Source organism: Lactuca virosa, chromosome 4 (assembly GCF_052849685.1).
Source record: "Lactuca virosa cultivar CGN04683 chromosome 4, Lactuca_virosa_CGN04683_v6, whole genome shotgun sequence".
NCBI lineage: Eukaryota > Viridiplantae > Streptophyta > Magnoliopsida > Asterales > Asteraceae > Lactuca > Lactuca virosa.
The window spans coordinates 451,779,206-451,800,395 of NC_136429.1; the positions used below are offsets into that span (position 1 = coordinate 451,779,206).

Sequence of the window (21,190 nt, forward strand, 5' to 3'; positions counted from 1 at the left end):
ACATCCCTCTTCCAGTTTGTAGAATATTATGATGGGTCCTAGCCTTAATATCTCATTTCAATGTTTTATTAAGGACTCAATCAACTAACTTGAATTTTCTCCTGTTTTATAGATGTCAAAGTCTGACAACTATGGTCTTCCTAAATCCGTTGGAAAAAGTTTTCCACGTGAAGATGATGTTCCACGATTGGATTGTGGAAATAGAATTCATGCTTCACTTCCTTCACCTCCTCCAATGATTCTCCCTGACCCACGTGTTCAAAGATTTGAAAAGTTCATGGTCACTCAAGCCCTATTGGCAATAAGACACAAAGATGGAAAGTATGTGTGTGCACACGTCTTAAAGATGAAGTCACACATTGACAGGTTAAGGATGTTGGGTGTCGATGTCTCAAGGAAGTTGGTTATTGACTTGGTTCTTCAATCACTTCCCGAATCATATGGTAAGTTCGTTAGAGAGTACTATATGATGGACCACGACATGACCCTTATTGATTTGACTTATTTGCTTATTGCTGCTGAATCAGAAATGATTTGGCGCAATGGTCGAGCAAATTGGTCTGATAAATCAATATCTCAACCTTCTACGGGCAATGGCAACATTAGAAGTACAGAAAATTCTTCTCTACGTAAGAGAAAGGATGAGTCTGAGATAGTCCCGTGTGCCATTCCAGAAGAGTCCATATCTTTCTACTGCCAAAAGAAGGGGCATTGGTTACGAAGCTGCCCTGACTACCTGAGAGATCTAAGAGATGGGAGAGTCAAGATGTATGACTCTGCTTCAGGTAAAATCCATTATCTAACTCCATTAAGTTCCTATTTGGAGATTCTTAATACATGATGTGATAAGATTACAATTGATGTTTTAAAGGATCGAAGAAAAGAAAGGAAGCTTAAAGGAAGGAGCAGGCTGAGTCTGATCGCGAAGAAATGGATTACCATCGCATGGATTCGATGATCGGATTTTTGAGCTGCTGCTTAGAGTTATGATAAATTGCTTAGGAATATGTAATAGCATAGTTTTCATTTGCATTGTAAGGATATATTTTTTCCGCAATAAAATAAATTTTGATTTTGTCTTATTTATATTTCCTTGCAATGGCAATTGTGAAAATTGGTGTATGTGTGTTTCTATTATAAGCAATATTAAATGGATGTGATTCTTAGTTATGTTATTTATGGTAATGTTATAATTTTCTAAGTAAGGAAAGATTCCCATCGCCCAAGTTTCAATTGGACAGAAGCTTGGAATTATATGATTTGAATCATGTGATGTATGGAAATCTTGGTACTTAGAAATTTTAAGGCTAATTCCTTGACAAAGTCAAGTGAAGGACTAGGAGATCGAGTTCACAATGTTGTGCACTGGTCAAGTCCACCATAAATAACAATAACATTATTCGTCATGATTTACTAAAAGTCTAGTAAATGTGGTTATACTTACAAGAGTAAGTGTAATTCTGAATCATTGAAAAGTTTCAATGAATGGAAGAACAAATAAGTAGAATCAATGAAGGCAGAAAGATAAAAAGTTTCTCCAATCCAAGAAGAATGGAGAGTACTTTTGTATCGTGTTTTAGGATCATCTTGGTAATCGTAGGAACCATATTACAATTCATCCTCTAAGGACACCTTAGTGCACTAGTTTGGCTAAGAAGAGGAATCGAGAATTGTTGTAGTGGTTAAGTCAATAAGATGTATCGTACTTCATTCCAAAATCAAGTCTTAGAGTCATACTCCAAGATTGTGACTTGAGTGACATAATCTTAAGTAGGAATGTTCTTACACTTTCACATTTTGGTAAATTGTGATGTATTGAATAAGACAAAGACCAACTAGTACCAAATTGCGTGTAGGTTTTGTATTAGACACACCCTAACTCTTGAATATTTGTTTTGTCAAGAAATGTTTCTTGATAAGAGAATCTAATATGTCAAGAGATCAGTGGGAGTCTAAAGATCTTGAAAAGTTTCAAGAACTAATCGAGAGTAAACCTGCTGTTAATTACTAGCATGCGACTTGAGGTTTCTAACCTATCGTGTTGACATATTCTTGTTTCTGTGCCATTCCAGTTTGGTCAACTATGCATGTGAGTTCTATGAGTTCTCAATGGGTTGCATAGGGGCAAGGCACCTTGATCAATGGAAAGTACATTGAAAGGTAGGGGTGAGCTGCTCAATAACTTGGAAGCAATGGTGGGACCCTTGATGGCAAGACATTTAGAATGTACAAGTTTGATCCATAAGAGTTTGGATTTGTCACAATTATTGTCTTATGATTATGGTTATAACAAATTCACATGGATAGGAACACATACACCACAAAATCTGAGTGTCATAAGGTTTCTCTCCTTCATGAAAATGATTGTGAAGAAACGCTTTCACTAAGAGAGATTTTGAAGATAGCATTATGTAATTTGCATTTCTCAAATTCGAATATGATTACGTCATCCCTCTTCATAGTTAGAATTGTAGGAAATGACAAATGGGTCTGAACATTTTATTCTTATTGTTATAAGTTCTAAAATTGTTTAAACACACATATGGGTTATCTAAGGAAAGGTGTATGAGTTCGAGAAGCTTTGATAAAAGCTTATCGAAGCGTCTTGGTTTCAGAAATCTAAACTTTGGTAAAGAAAGTCAATAAGCATTGGTTTCTAGAAGTCCAACTAATTTCTGAATACGTGTCAAAGCTAGTGGGAGCATAAGTGTTATGCTTGGAAAAGATATAATCATCATGTGAGTGGGAGCATGATAATTATGGTAAGTATTGCGAGATAGCAATATTAATTATAGAAAACAAAAGGTTTAATTCGCACAGTTGCAAGGGTTGAAAAGTTGTTTTGCTATAATTAAGGGAGATAATTTTATACTTCATTTCAGTTCTAAAAGTTTGGATTGATTTTTTTAATCTAATTTAGTCATATAAAATTAAGATTGTGTTCTCAAATTCGATTATGATTACGGCATCCCTCTTCATAGTTCGAATTATGAGAACATGAAAAATAGAGATATTGTAGCAAAAGACTGGTCAAGTATCACGTCCTTATGTAAGACATTATGAATCGTATCCCATATGCTTCGGGCATAGGATCGATTGCATATGCTATAATATTCGCGTGTTCTAAAATTTTCCAAATGCCTATGGCATTAAGAGGGAAAAAGGATTGGAACCAGATATGACTAAAAGTGGTTAATCAACTGTCAAGAGGACAATCTAAGGTTCGCCGAGGATTGGTCGCTTGTGAGCAGTTGGAAGTATAGTAATGGAAGGACCATACTGACATTATTATTATTAGATATGATGAGTTGTCATATGGAAAATATGGAAATGTTTTCTTATTAGGAGTTGGACATTAAGAATCTATATGTCTAGATTAGAAACTTTTATGCAAGAAGGATGTTCAAAGGAATGTACTTTGAATGTGAGACTTCATATCTATGGAATTGTATTGCAACAATATCCAATAGATGACTTTTTAATTTCATTGGCAAAGTCTTTGTGACTTTGGCGCTATGACATTACGAAAGTATCGTTGCATAAAATGTTAAAATCTAACATATTCTATAAGTGGCAAGAATTTGGTATTCTCACACTTGTGGTAAGGATTGGGAATTGTGAAATGAGTGTGATTGAAAATGTTATTCAATTATACTATTTCACAAAGTAAGGACCATAGGTAAACATAGTGTGCATGCTAAGAGCATGGGACAATTGTTGTTATAATTCAAGTAATAAGTTGATTACTCGAAACATTATACAATGAATAATGTGTAATCAATATGGTGATTAAATAAAATGAGTTTTATTTATACTCAAAAGTTTGGGGCCATATTGGGTTCGATTATTCTTGTGTTTCACTTTGCATGTTTTGACTTCCTGAATAATAAGATTATTCGAACGTTCCACAGTCGCTCATACTTTGGGAGTAGGTATGAAAGAAGATTGTCATGAATTGGTTTGTAGATTGTCTAAAGTGTATTAGACATAGCAAAGGTTTGCTGCAACGTTTATGAGTGCTTACGAATATGATTTGAGCATTGGATTAAACCCACACTCACTTGGATCGCTTCATGGATTTTATAACGTGTGATTGGTGAGACGATAATATCTTATATTCTTGAAACCGAGATATGTGAGTTGTATCTTGCGAGTCGGTTACACATTGATAATATGTAAACACACCAGTAACTTGGTGTTATAAAACGTATTGTTGTGTGTGATTCGGTGAGTGAGTACAAGCGTGCATTGAGTCAAATTTTATCCGTTCCTTTTACCCAAAGTGGGATAAAAGTGATATCTGTGGGCCCCTCGATGATTTAGTGATGACACCTAAGCGCTTGGCCAAGCCGGGACTAAGTTGATGTGTTTAATTGTAGTCTGTTGTCAGTCTTCGTAAATCGGAAATCGAGAAACAACTCATAGACTGAGAGAATTATTTCAATCCATGTCTCACGTCTATACGATATCAGGAATGGAGGAATATATGATCCCTTATCTAAAGGACACGCTTCTGATAAGATCAGAGTTGACAGCGACTTTTGAAAGCTACGATTGCTGATCAGGTTCTGAAGTCATACGCAGAATAGTTATTAGACTTATCCAACTGGGAGACAGTTGGATTAGTGTCTAAGTCCATAACTATTTTGGTATGTACTTGACCCGATTGTGAGCATGGTCCTTTTGGGTTGCCTTCACACTGGTGACTAGACAAGATGACTGTTGAGGAGAGAAATTGGTTTATTGTTAAGAATAATAAATTGGGGTATAAATATGATTTGTTAATATATTATATGAATAATATATTAATTTGGAATCATATTATTAATTAGTATTTAATCAGAAGTTAATTAGGAATTAATTTCGGGATTAAAGGAATTAATTAAAAGTACAATGATTGTTTTGTAATTATTTGATAGTTGAGACTTTGGGCTATTGGATCACCCTTATTAAGGCTTGAACGAAAATCCTAGAATGATCTAGGAGTTTTCGTCCAAGGGCTTAAGGAAAGGAGTCCATGGACTTGCTTAGGCCCTAAGCTAAGGGATTAGGGTTTCCACCTTGAAACCCTAGCTAGCCTCAAGTATAAATAGCACCCTAAGGCACTAGAATTCGGCCACCCCTTGGGAAAACCCTACTAGAGCCGAATTTTGGAGCTTAGTACCCTTCCTCCTCTCTCTCATATTCATCCTCTCACTCAAAGTGTGTTTGTGAGCCATTAGAGGTACTACACTTGTGGTACTTGCTTTCAAGAGCTAAGGAAACTGAAGGAATTAGTTGTTATTACTATATAACAACAAAAGGTATGTATTCTATTCTCCTATGTCAATTTCGAAAATAGTAGATGCATGCTAGGTTTCCTTTTGTGTTCATAAAGTTGTATGTCTAATAGTGAAAACATAGATCCAATTAGGGTTGCATGCACACATAGGATTGTTTGTATAAAACCCATCAATTCCTCACCATGGGGAGCCCCGGTCTTATTTGTGAAAAATGATGATGGGTCCTTTCGGATGTGCATAGATTATCGCGAACTGAACAAACTTACCATCAAAAATCGTTACCCGCTAACCAGAATCGACGACCTCTTCGATCAACTCCAAGGAGCTAGCTACTTCTCAAAAATAGACCTAAGATCAGGGTACCATCAACTACGAGTCCCGGAGAGTGATGTTCCGAAAACAGCTTTCCGAACTCGGTATGGTCACTACGAGTTTGTAGTGATGCCCTTTGGTCTAACCAACACACCCGCCGTATTCATGGACCTGATGAATAGGGTGTGCCGTCCATTCCTAGACAAATCCGTGATAGTATTTATAGACGATATACTTATCTATTCTCGAAGCGAGGAAGAACACAGACAACACTTAAGACAAGTTCTAGAAACATTGAGAGCAGAAAAGCTTTACGCGAAATTCTCTAAGTGCGAGTTTTGGATTAGAAAGGTAACTTTCTTGGGTCACGTGGTTAGCGAAGAAGGCATACATGTGGACCCCTCCAAAATAAAGGCAATTGAGAATTGGTCAGTACCGAAGACGCCCACAAAAATTCGTCAATTCTTGGGTCTGGTTGGCTACTATCGCAGGTTTATCCAGAATTTATCTAGGATTGCTAAGCCCCTTACCGCCCTAACTCAGAAAGGTGTAACCTTTAGTTGGGGAAAACAACAAGACACTGGGTTCCAGACTCTGAATCAAGCCCTGTACAACGCACCTATCTTGTCTCTTCCAGAAGGGACGGAGGACTTCGTGGTCTACTGCGATGTATCCAATCAAGGGCTAGGCTATGTGATCATGCAGCGAGGAAAAGTCATTGCTTATGCCTCGAGACAGCTGAAAACACACGAAGTCAATTATACAACTCACGATCTTGAGTTGGGAGCGGTGGTCTTTGCGCTGAAGATTTGGAGACATTACCTTTACGGAACCAAGTGCACTGTCTTCACCAACCATAAAAGCCTCCAACACATTTTTTACCAGAAGGAGCTGAACATGAGACAACGGTGATGGGTAGAGCTACTCAACGATTATGAGTGAGAAATACGCTATCATCCCGGCAAGGCCAATGTGGTAGCAAATGCCCTTAGCTGGAAGGAGTACTCAGGTCGCGTAGTGAAGGCACTTACAATGACCATCCATTCCCATATGTCCGCACAAATCATAGAGGCTCAGCTGGAAGCCTTGAAACCAGAGAACATGTTGGATGAAACCTTGAGGGGAATGGAAAGGAACTTAGAAGTCAAGGGAGACAGAGTTTATTATTTCATGAACCGGATCTGGACCCTAAAGTTCGGTGGTTACAGGGAGGTTGTCATGAACGAAGCTCATCGGACTAAATACTCCGTTCACCCAGGTTCGGATAAGATGTATATGGATCTCAAAAAGCTCTATTGGTGGCCAAACATGAAAGCAGAAATTGCTATCTTCGTGAGCAAGTGCCTGACTTGCGCCAAGGTGAATGTGAAATATCAAAAGCCCTCAGGTCTACTTCAATAGCCAGAAATACCTGAGTGGAAGTGGGAACGAATCACAATGGACTTCATTACCAAATTTCCCAAGACCCCGAGTGGCCATGACAGTATCTGGGTAATTGTCGATAGATTGATTAAGTCTGCCCACTTCCTCCCAATCAAAGAAATATACAAGATGGAGAGATTGACCCGAATCTACATCCAAGAGATAGTTCAACTGCATGGTGTGCCTGTGTCCATTATCTCTGATCGAGATAGCAGATTCACCTCGAGATTTTGGCAGTCATTGCAGAAGGCTCTTGGAACTAAGCTGGATATGAGCACCGCTTACCATCCACGGACCGATAGGCAGAGTGAGAGAACCATTCAAACCCTAGAAGACATGCTGAGAGCGTGCGTTATCGACTTTGGTAAGTCTTGGGATACCCATTTACCATTGGTTGAGTTCTCTTACAACAACGGCTATCATACTAGCATCGGGGCTGCTCCATTCGAAGCCCTCTATGGCCGTAAGTGCAGATCTCCCCTGTGCTGGCCTGAGGTGGGTGACACGCAGCTAGCTAAAGGTCAAGTCCCTGATAGCACTCTCACTGGCCCAAAAATCATCCGAGAAACCATCGAAAAGATCGTACAAATCCGAGAACGACTAAAGGCTTCAAGAGATAGACAAAAGAGCTACGCCGACAAAAGTAGAAACTTTTGGAGTTCGAGGTTGGTGACCGTGTTTTGTTAAAGGCCTCACCCTGGAAAGGCATGATACGCTTCGGAAAGCGTGGAAAGCTAAATACGAGATACATTGGGCCATTCGAGATCCTCGCTAGGATCGGTCCCGTAGCTTACAAAATTCGTTTACCCCAAGAGCTTAGCAATGTACATCCCGTCTTCCACGTGTCGAGCCTCAAAAAGTGACTATCCGATGAGACTCTCGTGATTCCACTCGATGAAATCGAGATCAATGAGAATCTTAACTTCGTGGAAGAACCAGTCGAAATCATGGATAGGGAAGTCAAACGAACGTAACAAACTCGCATCCCGATAGTGAAGGTTCGCTGGAATGCCAAGCGGGGACCTGAATTCACTTGGGAGCGCGAAGATCAGATACAACAGAAATATCATCATCTCTTTCCCTAGTCTATAATTGTATTCGTTTTAGAATTTCGGAACGAAATTCCCTCTAACGGGGGGATGATGTGACAACCTGAACCATTTTCAGTCAACGAAAGTCAAATACGCTAAATAAAAATTTCGAATTTTATTTATTTTGTTAAACTTGTAAGGGTTGAGAACAACTTAGAGTATATGAACCTAATATATATATGTGTCGGGACTAAAATCAAGTTTTTCATCAAAAATCAGCTAAGTCTCGTGCATTCCGGAGTTTATATCCGCAAACGGTTCACGGCCGTAAACCGTTCACGACCGGGTGGACCTCACCACCGACCATGAACCCAGCCTATATATATGTGTTCCTACCCTCATTTATACTTTTCTGGCCGAAAACCTACTTTCTCTCTCTAAAACCATCAACTGAAAACTCAAGTTTTCTCTTCATCTATCACCCAATTCACCTTGGAACTCGTCTTGGAGCATCAAACATTCATCCTTTCATCAAATCAAGCATTCCTTGTTCTTGAGTTCACGGCCGTAAACCCTTCAAATCTTCAAGAGCCGAAATCAGTTCACGGCCATAAACCCTTCAAAGACCGTAAACCCTTCAAGGGAAGGGAACCATTCACGGCCGAGAACAGTTTACGGCCGCAATCAGCCCTACATCGTGAATCTTGGCTGCAAACCCACTTTTCCTCTTCGATCGAGTCTCGGTAACATTCCTTAACCAAAAACAAGTGCTTTTCTAACACTTTAACTAATGGATTCGCTAATTTAAATAAAAATATGTGTTTAATTTTTATTAGGAGTCTGTTAAACTTCGCATACAACAACTCGAGGGTCCTCATTTCCAGTCTCGTTGTCCGGCACATACACGCATCCAACAGTGAGTTCATACCCCTACATTTTTACTGTTTTTAACGTTTTTAGGGGGAGGATACAAGCAAGACACAAATACATTTTATGATTATATATAAAGGATTTAAACATAATAAAAACTTACGCGATTGATACAACCAAAAGATTATTACATTTTATAAAACACTTAGATATTTTATCCCTTTTGTAAAATGTTGAGCATAAGGGAAGTTTTCAACATAATTGTAGAGTTTTCAGTGTAAAACACGAATTGAATACATTAACAAACATATAAACTATAATAGGTATATTTTATGGAACAATTATCCTATCAATGCACGAAACATAGATTCAATGCGAACAAACATATAAACTATATAGAGTAAAGTTTATGGGTTATACAAACAGTCATGTAAATTTAAAGGATTCATTTTATTCTACGCTTAATCGTTAGTATAGCATTTTATGAGTGAGCATCTTCGCGTACTTACCTAAGTACTAACAAAAGTCATGAGACTATAACCAGAGTCTCATGGAGGGAGAACGTGAGTTTGTGTATAGATCGATACGGGACTGAGAATCCCGCACCACAACTGTTAGCTACAGTTAGGCCGGCAGGCCTGGGTGACAAAGTCATTTTGATTCTGACACCTGAAGAACGTCGTTCAGGCAATTCAATGGTCAAGTATTGTTATAACAACTCATAAATTTGGTACTAAATAATACGATTAATGTATGAATGGTAACAACCTCAATTGGTTTTATTTTAATGTAATAGAACTACTATACATACTGGAGGATTCCAGGGGTTTCAAACAGAACAATGCTTAAACAACATAAGTATGGAAAAATACTTGTACTTTTCAGTTTTGGAATAGTTAAGACAACAATTCACACTTAGGGAAAATATAGGATTTTCCAGGACAAATATCAATACTTTACAAACAATCGGTTTATCATTTAACTAACGAACATTCATTGTCAATTCTATGATTCCTTTGTTTATGCATCTAGGCTATGTATGAAGAATATCCGATAGGCCGTGGAATGTGTGGTTTCCGCCTCATTTTCTGTTCCTTGTTTGGTTGTGGGCTTAGACCAGATCCACACAATCAAATGTTTGTTCGATATTGGTTTATACATAGCTAGTATGATCTAAGTGGTCATAGAAGGAACTGGTATTATCATACTTTTACTAAGAAAATATTGGATTTTCTTGAGAACATGTAAACATTTTAACAGACTCACAGCCAGGTTTTCATTTCAAAAACATATTTATGAACTCACCAGCTTTAATGCTGATACTCTTTCAAAACCGCTTGTATTATCAGGAAATTAGTAGACAGTTACTCCCGCAGACTTTTGAGAAGACGGAGCTTATAGTGTCTCGTCTTTTATACTTTTGTTGTATACAAAGTATGTATCAAACAAATGTAAATATTTTACTTATTCAATGTAATGGTTGTGTTTACTTTGATTACTATGATACAATTGTTGTGATATTGTACATGACGTCCTCCACCCCCGAACATTTCCGCCGTTCCGGTTTGGGGGTGTGACAAAATATGACATGGTTGTGAATTTTTGATCTAATTGTTTTATTTGGATCCACGATAGTATAATAAATATGACCGGCTGACGTTCTGATTTTTGGATGGGTTGGAGGGAAGTATGTATGTGTGGACCTTACGGGGGTATCCCCTCTCGTGTGCTATAGAGTTGGGGGTTTCACGGTGGGACACGTTGCTTTAAAAGCTGCTACTTTCAAGTTCACAAACCATGAGAAATCGTGCATTAAAAATCAGTACGTGTTCATACCATTTGCATTTGATATGTTTGGTTTCCTCGCGCCGGATGCGGTGGAGCTTCTTAATAGAGTACAACGAATTATGTATAGTAATGTTATATCCCCTAAAGCTATGAATGTAGTGTTCAAAAGAATTGGTTTTACCATACAAAAAGGCTAAGGCCCCGTTTGATAGTTTCTGTCCGGGAAAGTGTTGTCTGGGAAAGTGTTGTATGGGAAAGTTTTCTGATTGGGAAAGAAACCATGTTGTTTGATTGTACATCTGATTGATTGTGCTGAATGATGGAAAATGGCAATATTACCATGCTATTCTATACTGTGATGGATGAAGTTGCTGAATAATTATAAAAACATACAAATTATCATACAAAATCAAAATTACACAATAATCATTTAAAAATCCAAATAGAATGTCGATTAAGTTGTTTTTAGTTTTTTCAAGTTAATGTTATATCGTTATTTTTTCTAGCAATTTAAAATTTTCTTTATAACTCAACATTTGATTCTTGCCCGGTTTATGTCTGATAGTGGTGAGATGGATGAAATTTTTCAAAATATATTAAGATGATGGTAGTGTTGTCTAAAAAAATAAGAACTAATCCAATAAAAATGAATTAAAAAACTAACTAAAAGAAATTAATAATCCAATAAAGTAATATTTCTTAATATATAAATATTATATATTTATAAAAATATTTTTATATATATAATAATCCAATAAAAAGAATTAATCCGTTAAAAAGAAAAAAAAAGAATTATTTAAAAGAAATTAATAATCTAATAAAATAATATTAATTAATACATAAAAATTATATATTAAAAAAATATTTATTAGTATATAATAATTCAATAAAAAAATATTAAAAAATTATTTAAAAGAAATTAATAATGCAAGAAAGAAAGATGCAGAGTTTGGGGCACATTTGTCTTTCCAGCCTATTCAGCCAGAAAGATATGATTTTAGAGCTTTCTAGGAAAGACATATCTTACCGGGAAAGACCTATTTTTTTGTGCATATCAAACAGTCTTTCCGGTCCATTTAGTCAGAAGGATCTTTTTGGACCTGGAAGGATGTCTATCAAACGGGGCCTTAGTGGCGCATCTTGTTGCCTGTTTGTCTTCTCACTCGTTGTACGGTGATAACTAAGTTATGAATATAAAAACATTGAGAAATCGCAATATGTAAAATACCGACTGTTGTTTGTATTGCGTATTTTGATCTATAAATTATTTATTCATCGATTCTGACATTTATATGTGTGAATTCTGCTAGTCTCAATAAGAACCAAAGATTATGGGTGAGCTAAAAACCGAACTGTAAATCGAGTTGAAAATAATAAGTATTTTCATTATTCAATCTCATATTTATTATTTATTGAATTTGGGTATTTTGTGTCAATGGTACAACACCTTAATTCTTTCATAAATGAAATAAAATTGATAAAAAAAAAGGGTTATTTATGGTTGGTTTGGAATGTTGTGGACTGCAGAGCTCTATTTGAAACTTCAGGTATAACACGTGGATCTGATCCATGGATAACAACCAAGACTCAGTTCATATCCATGACTCGGGGTATATTTCCCCCTAGTGCATATATTTTCCCAACTTTCAGTTCTCTCTCTCTCTCTCTCTCTCTCTCTCTCTCTCTCTCTCTCTCTCTCTCTCTCTCTCTCTCTCTCTCTCTCGTTCACACCTGCAAAAGTTAGTTTCACGGTTCTAGTTCTTTGTACGTTTTATCAGTTTGTTTTTCATTCTTGAAGTAGATTAGAATGAATGATTCATTCAGAGAGTAGATTTAGGTTTTGTAGTGAGGTTTGAGTTGTAAGTAACTTGAAAACCTTCACTTTCTTAATCCTCAATTGATATAAGAAATGTTGATGTTGGAAAATTTTGGTTTATTTGTTTTTAACAAAATCGAAAAATAAAACCGAAGGTTTGGTTTCTATTTTTTTTCAAAAACAATAAGTTTTAGTATTTGGAATGAAAAAAATTGAAAAAAACAAAACCAAATCGATTTATATAAAGTGTTAATAAAAATATATTTTATGTGTATCTTATATAGAAAAGTTATGCATAATTTTGTATGAAGTAACATGTTGACCAAGGGGTTAAGGTGTTGGACATTTGAACCTTAAGGTATAATGTGGGAATCTTGTATTTGACATATATTTTGTATTTTGCCAGAGACGCATCCCACCACTATGCCTATATGAAACATCAACCCATTTCATCTTTTATATAAGGTAACTCATTTGATTTTAACTTTTAACTTTGAAGAGTCCCACGTCGACTGTTATAAGAAACATTGTACTTTCTCATTCTCTATATAATATTTTTTTTTAAAATTGAAAATATAGAGCTCGAACCGATCGGTTTAGGTTTAAGTTTGGTTTAATTTGGACATTTGAAAACCGATGTTATCCGGTTTGGGGTTAAACCCGACTCATACCCACCGTGCCAAAGATTATGTTTTGATGTAGTAGTATTCACCTCAATTTGGGTTATAGATATTCAAAACTAAGAACTTAAAAACCAATGAAATAGAACATTATCTACAAAATTGTTTTTTGGTTATTTTTTTCAATAGCTCATAAGTTGCATAAATTAAAAACTATTTAAGTTGGTTGGTTACAAAACCTATTTTCCTTGCATAAATTAAAAAATATTTAAGTTGGTTGCAAAACCTAAACATAGGTATTTCTTCATTATAGATTAATTTTTATCTAGTATATTGCTAGTTTAATATATATATATATATATATATATATATATATATATATATATATATATATATATATATATATATATATATATATATATAATCAGCTTATTTATTCTATAAATTTATATAAACAATGCCCATTATTAACCCAAAATTAATCATCAAACTTTAAAATCACGATAACCTCAAACATGTCGAAACACTCCTAAATCAAAATTATTATTATTATTAGGTGTGACATTCATGTATTACATGAGTTTATTTATAATAAAAAAATTAAATATGGAATTCTAAACATTTGAAAAGTTTGAATTTATAAGAAAAGAAAGAAAAATATTGAATTATTAAAATTTAATTGTTTTTTCTCTTTTAAATTTAAACAAATATTTTTAATAAAGAAACAAAGGAAAATAATGAGCCTTTAATTTAGTAAATTTGAAATTAAAAGGAATGTCCATTAATAAAATTGATATGCATATATTATTACATTTAAATACTATGTGGAATTTAATAAAATAAAAAAACTATAAAATGACATGTGGAATAAAAATTAATTGAAAATAACCACAAAATAACATGTAGCAAAATAAATGAGAATGTAACATGTGTCAAAAAATATCTTTATTTATTAGAGTAGATTATTATTATTAGGCTGTGCGGTATGACATCATTTTTCTACGCGTAGGGGTGACGTGGCAAGGCCACCTACGTGTGAACACCACCCCAGGTGTGCGTAGGTGCCTTGTGGCGTAGACCCATCCACGGACGAAGACATCCAATCGCGAGGAGAGAGAGAAACCCAACGGTTCTTTTTCGACCGTTTAAGGACTTTTAAAAAAAATTATTAAAATTTTAAATTTAAATAACATCTACATCTTATATATATATATATATATATATATATATATATATACACACACACACACTACATACTTTATTTTCATTTTACACTTTCAAAACAAAAAACTTCTTCTACTTTCTTCATATTTTCTCCAAAAAAATTGACCCAAACCAAAATACCTCATCCACTCCAAACGCTCCAAAAACCCCAAACACTCCAAATGATTATCAAGCATACATGCAATTGTTGAACTCTCCAATCCAACAACAACCTCTATTCACTAACCTTCCATACAACCCACAATTCTTCCAACAACAACGACCACAACAACAATTCATTCAACCTCAATTCCAAGGTTCTCAACAACAAACTTATCCACAATTCCAAACACAATCATTTCAAGTCCCATTATCTCAATCCCAAACTGTAAACCTCGACAACGACGATGAACGGGTCCAAGAAACACCACAACCATCTCGAAGAAGGCAACCAAAAGCAAAAGGGGAAAAGAAAGCATTGGCTTGGAACGAAGAAGAGGAAGAAGCTTTAGCAAAAGCTTGGATTTTCAGATCCTGTGACTCGAGAAGAGGCAACGCGCAATTCGGAGAATGTTTTTGGCATCCTGTTTTGGATCATTTTCACGCGCTACTTGGAAGGCAAACTGATCGGTCGTATGATGTGGTCAACGAAAAATGGCATGATCTTCGCGCGAGTTGCACAAAGTTTAATGGCATATTTGAAAATCTAAAAAATATGCATAAAAGTGCTTCCAACAATTTCAACATTTTATCAACTGTGTGCTCCAATTCCAAGTTACCAACAATGGTAAACCATTTGGTCACCAAAAAGCATGGGAAGTTTACCGTAACGGTCCAAAATGGGTCCTTAATCCGGAGACATCGCATTCGGACTCGACCACTGGATCCAACAAAAGACCAAGAACTTCTGATTCGGACACGAGTTTTGGGCTAGACCTCAATGATGGCGTCGATGTTGCCGATTGAGAGGGTCCACCGGAAGTCCAACTCCGCCGACCACCGGGATGAGATAAAGCAAAACGGACGGCGTCTTCAAGCGGAAAAGGAACCGCAACTAGCGACGACGGGCTTGTGGAATCCATAGATAAAACTCTAAGTTTTTTAGAAAGAAAATACGAATCGACGGAGGAATCTCGTCGCTAAAAAATCGTTGTTACCGATCTTCAAATCATAAACACAAAGTCCCAACCCGATTTCGACCCGGAAAATCTCACGACATTTCTCATAATCCAACAACAAGTCCACGATAAATATGGAAAGTAGGTTCTAATATTTATATTTTAGTTGGTATGTTTTATGTTTTTTTTAAGTAATTTAGGATAAATAAGTAATTTATGATTTTTTTTTTATGTTTTTTTTAATAATTTAGGATTTTTTTATTTATGTTTTTTAAGTATTTTAGGATTTAAATATGTGTGTTTTAAAACTAATGTAATGTGGTTTAATTTAATTTGTGTTTTTATTTGAATTATTTTTTAAATTTAATCTAATAATGTCAAAAAGAATAAAAAATAAAAACAAAAATGATGTGGAGTGGTAACCATTTCTAAGGGTTAGTAGTTTGATAGTGGGTTTGTGGGAAAATGACTCTTAAGGGTAATTAACTGTTGCGTTGTTCTCATTTGGTCCCTTTCCTTTTTTTTGTGCTCAATATACCATCGAACTTGTTGTTTGTGTTTACCATAACCCTTTTGACCGGCTTTTGACCTGTGATAGCCGGTCAAAGGGTTATGGTGAACACAAACAATAAGTTCGATGGTATATTAAGTACAAAAAAAAGGAAATGGACCAAATGAAAACAAACTCAACAGTTGGTTACCCTCCTAAGTCATTTTTCCCAAAAAGTTAAATGAAATTAAAGTTGTAAAATTATCAAAGACTGCAACCTTTTTTGGCCATAACGTACATGAAAATCGTTTCGGAGGGGTAGATTCGTTAAAATATGGTATATGCTATGCTTACTGTGGTTAGCTGTCAACACCTCTCTGCAAAAGGATATGACTGTGTATGAGAGATATATTTATCAGCATAAACGTTTACCTCAAGGTATATTATGATGATGTGTCTGCAAAAGTTGCATGATATTATACATATTGATGTTGTATCTTATCCCATGAATTAGATCTTAAAGCCAAGTAAACAAAAAGATCACTAACACTTGTGATTCCACTCGTTTTTAGACTTGTCTAAAATCCATGATACGATAAATCATTTGATTGGAAACGTAAATGCAGTCATGAAATGCACCTGCTTAGTCAAGATTCCCCTAATAAATATTCAAGTGCATTACAAAATTATACATGTATGAATAATGTTCTTTCGTGGGTTATGTTTTGAAGAGAAACAATAATGAATCTCATAAAGTCATTAATATGAGCAGGAGATGACGTGAGATTTACTATAAATGAGTAAAGGAAAAATGACTCAGGAGGGTAACCAACTGTTGAGTTTGTCCTCATTTGGTACCTTTCCTTTTTTTTGTCCTCAATATATTATCGAACTTGTTGTTTGTGTTCACCATAACCCTTTGACCGACTATCACAGGTCAAAATCCTGTCAAAAGGAAATATAAGATCTGTTTTTTTTTTTTTTTCTCTTTATAGGATTAGGGTTAATGTCATAAAAACCCTCAAGTTTACAGGGTTTTGTCGGTTTTGCCCAAAGTTGAAATTTATGTCCGTTTTTACCCAAACATTTTCGAAAAAATGTTCGATTTTACCCTTTTACCGGTGATAACAGGTTTTTCAGGTTACCATTATATTAAATTCGCAAAAAAAAACCCTTAAGTTTACCTTTTTTTGCGTTTTTACCCTTAAGTTTATAATTTTTTTTACACTTTTACCCTAAGTATATTTTTTCATAATATACATATTTATGCAGAAAAATCGTATTTATATACGAAAAAATATTTAATTAAATATTGTATTTATATATTTTTTTAATGTTATATATATATATATATATATATATATATATATATATATATATATATATTTGTTTGTTTGTTTGTGTGTGTTTGTGTTTTTAGAATTATGAATATGTGTTTTATAGATATAGTTTTTAGAAGTATAAATACATATTTTTACATTTTTATATATTAATATGTATCTATACTTCTAAAAATATATTTATACTTTAAAAAAAACATATATCAAAATACATATTTACACTTCTAAAAATATATGTATATACTTATATAAACATGTTTATGAATGAACAAGTTTTTTTTATTGATATGTATATTTTTAAATACATAAAAATACGTATTTGTAGTTCTAAAAACATATTAAATTGTTTTTTTTACATCTTAAATGGTTTATCCAAGAAAAAAAAATCCATACACACACACACACACACACACACACATATATATATATATATATATATATATATATATAAAGAATTAACATTAAAAAATGTAAATACAATATTTAATTAAATTTTTTTCGTTTATAAATATGATTTTTCTGCTTGAATACGTATAATATGAAAAAAAAATACATAGGGTAAAAGTGTTAAAAAATTATAAACTTAAGGGTAAAAACGTAAAAGAACTGTAAATTTAAGGGTTTTTTTGCGAAGTTAATATAATGGTAACCTGTTATCACCGGTAAAAGGGTAAAACCGAACATTTTTTGGAAAATGTTAGGGTAAAAACGGATATAAAATTCAATTTTGGGCAAAACCGATAAAACCCTGAAAACTTGAGGGTTTTTATGACATTAGCCCATAGGATTATGGTAATTTACTGATGTAAAACCTACAAAACCCTGAAAACTTGAGGGCAAAAACCTATGTAAAACAGGTCCACCTGGCGTAGAAATGGAGCGGTGTTGCTGATGCGAGTAATATTATACGTAATAATTCAACAGAGCCAACTAGTCGTTGAATTTATCATCTTCTACAGCACACATAAAAGCAAAGATTCATCATTCACACAAACATATGTTCCAAGACAACCATAGAGAGAGAGAGAGAGAGAAACAGATTCAGCAAATTTTGGTCTCAAGTCACAATCACCACCGATTAACATCAGCTCCAGATCCAAAGTTTGGTCTCAAGAAACCAACTTTCAAGTTTCAAAAGAGTATTTCCACGATTGAGCTCAGATTGCTTCATCTTCATGGTAGATATTGACTAACTTATTGTTATTAATGATTCCAGGTAAACATTCTTCAAGTATGGAACAAAATTCATCTGCTTTATCTCTTATGTTATCGATTGTCTTCGGTTTTTAACTTTTTACGGTTTGTTCGACTTGATTTATACCGAATTAGGTTTTTGGTTGTTCAGTAGTGGTTTAACTTTGGTATAGTTCCTAATTTGGTAGTTCGATTCGTGCTTCTTCCTTAGTTCTAACTATGAATCAAATGTAAAGCTTAGTTTATGATAATTAAGAAAGTTTGGGAGCCTAGATTCAAGATTATACGATGTCAAACTGAATTTCGCTTCAATTCCAAGCTGTTCGACTTGGGTTCCCAAATTTAAGATTAGGGTTTTTAGTTTGTCAAGATTCCACCTTTTGAATCATAGTTTTTCTCTACAATCTATTACCAAAAGAGGGAAAAAAAACCAAATCTTTCCTTGATCTTACAACAATCCATCATCCCAAACAAGAAAAAATCTTGTATTAGGTTGCATTTTCTTAACTGAAGCATTATTTTGAAGGTTAAATGGAGAACAAAATGAGGATGAGGAACAAATACCGGAAACCAACCACTTTACATTGCTATGCAGGAAGCAGATATAGCAAGTTATCAATCGTGGTATGCAGCCTCATAGGATGCCTAATTATGTTCCACTTCTACTTCTTGAATCAAAGTCAACAAAGTCAAACTGGAGTTCCTCAAATGCAATCAAATTATCATCCATTATATCGTGAACTCATAGAAGTTGAAGATGACACCATTAAAATCCCACCACCAAGGAAAAGATCACCACGTGCTATAAAACGAAAACCTAAAAGGCCAACCACTTTGATTGAAGAGTTTCTTGATGAATCTTCTCAACTTAGATATTTATTCTTTCCTGGTGTAAAAACAGCCATTGATCCGATGAAAGATGGTGGAAATGAGAGTTTTTATTATCATCCTGGAAGGATTTGGTTGGATACTGATGGGAATCCTATTCAAGCTCATGGAGGTGGGATTCTATATGATGATAGATCATCAATGTACTATTGGTATGGCGAATATAAAGATGGGCCCACTTATCATGCTCACAAAAAGGCTGCAGCCCGGGTTAGTATTGTAAAATTTGTCGATTCTTTTATCTATTTGTCTTTTTGAGGTTAGCTTAATGTATTAAGACACTAGCCCTTTACCTATTTGTCTTTTGCCTCTTTCCTCTCAATTTGTCTGACGTTAAAATTGATAAATATTGTTGAAATTGACGAATATTAAGAAATTTGTTTGTCATAATGTAAGGGTAAAATTGTCATTTGGTCTCATTTAGACGGTTTATTCCGTTTAGAAAAGAAACAAACCTTATGCAAACGTGACCTACTTTGATGTTGTAGTTCATAGTTCCATTCCCATCAATTTGATTCCAAGTTTTCGTTTATTATTATCTAATAATTATTTATTAATTAAATTATAAATATACTAATATTCTAACAATACAAGTTCAATTTTGATTGTAGGTTGACATCATAGGAGTAGGTTGCTATTCTTCGAAAGATCTCTGGAAATGGAAAAAAGAGGGAATCGTTCTACCCGCCGAACAAACAGACGAAACTCACGATCTCCACATTTCCAACGTTTTAGAACGCCCAAAAGTAATCTACAACCAAAACACAAACAAATACATAATGTGGATGCACATCGACGACACCAACTACACCAAAGCCGCAGTCGGAATCGCCGTTTCCGATTCCCCCACCGGCCCCTTCACCTACATCAAATCCACCCGACCGCACGATTCCGATTCCCGCGACATGACAATCTTCAAAGACGATGATAACACCGCGTATTTAATATATTCTTCAGACGACAACTCCGAGCTGCACATCGGGCCCCTCACAGAGGACTACCTCGATGTGACACCCGTCGTCAGACGGGTGCTGGTGGGCCAGCACCGCGAAGCGCCAGCCCTTTTCAAACACGAAGGGACCTATTACATGGTCACTTCGGGTTGTACGGGCTGGGCTCCAAATGAGGCGCTGGCCCACGCTGCTGAGAATATTATGGGGCCGTGGGAGACTATGGGGAACCCGTGTGTCGGGGGTAATAAGGTCTTTCGACTTACGACTTTTTTTGCGCAAAGTACGTTTGTGTTTCCGTTACGCGGGTTTCCGGGTGTTTTTGTGTTTATGGCGGATAGATGGAATCCGGCGGATTTGAGGGATTCAAGATACGTGTGGTTGCCTTTGTTGGTTGGTGGACCCGTTGACAGACCGCTTGATTATTCGTTTGGGTTCCCGTTGTGGCCACGGGTTTCAGTTTATTGGCATAAGAGATGGAGACTTCCGTATAAATTGAGTGGGAGGAAATGATTTTTTTTTTTTTAAAATTTACGGGTATACGGAGTGTTTGTACATTATATATATACTGGTGGAAGTATGTATTGTTGTGTATGAGTGTGTGTAATTAGAGAAATAATGATGAGCATGTTAGATTATGGGAACAAGGTATTTGTTAGGGAGTCTAGTTTAACAGAAAACCAATTTATATGACAAAACCACAAAATCATATGAACATGACAGATGAGACGTAAGGTATGTTATGTGTGAATATATGCATCGCACTAATATATGATTATATGTTCAAATATAAACATGTATGATTATGTGGTTTGGTGGTATAACTTTACTTGCCCATGTTTGGAACATACCCTTGAGGCCCCAAT

At 35.2% G+C, this 21,190-nt stretch overlaps 1 protein-coding gene across 2 annotated transcripts; it reads left to right on the forward strand.

The window, feature by feature from the left end:
- Positions 1–18,220: 18,220 nt before the first annotated feature.
- On the forward strand, positions 18,221–20,962 carry LOC145109115 (uncharacterized). Of its 2 annotated transcripts, none has more exons than XM_079046227.1 (3): positions 18,221–18,508; positions 19,013–19,584; positions 19,986–20,962. In XM_079046227.1, exons 2-3 carry the CDS (start codon positions 19,018–19,020, stop codon positions 20,835–20,837), a joined length of 1,419 nt encoding a protein of 472 aa, XP_078902353.1. In that variant the 5' UTR covers positions 18,221–18,508; positions 19,013–19,017; the 3' UTR covers positions 20,838–20,962. The 2 variants fall into 2 exon arrangements, with proteins under 2 accessions (XP_078902353.1, XP_078902354.1); XM_079046228.1 differs by having other exon boundaries at positions 19,082–19,584.
- Positions 20,963–21,190: the final 228 nt, after the last annotated feature.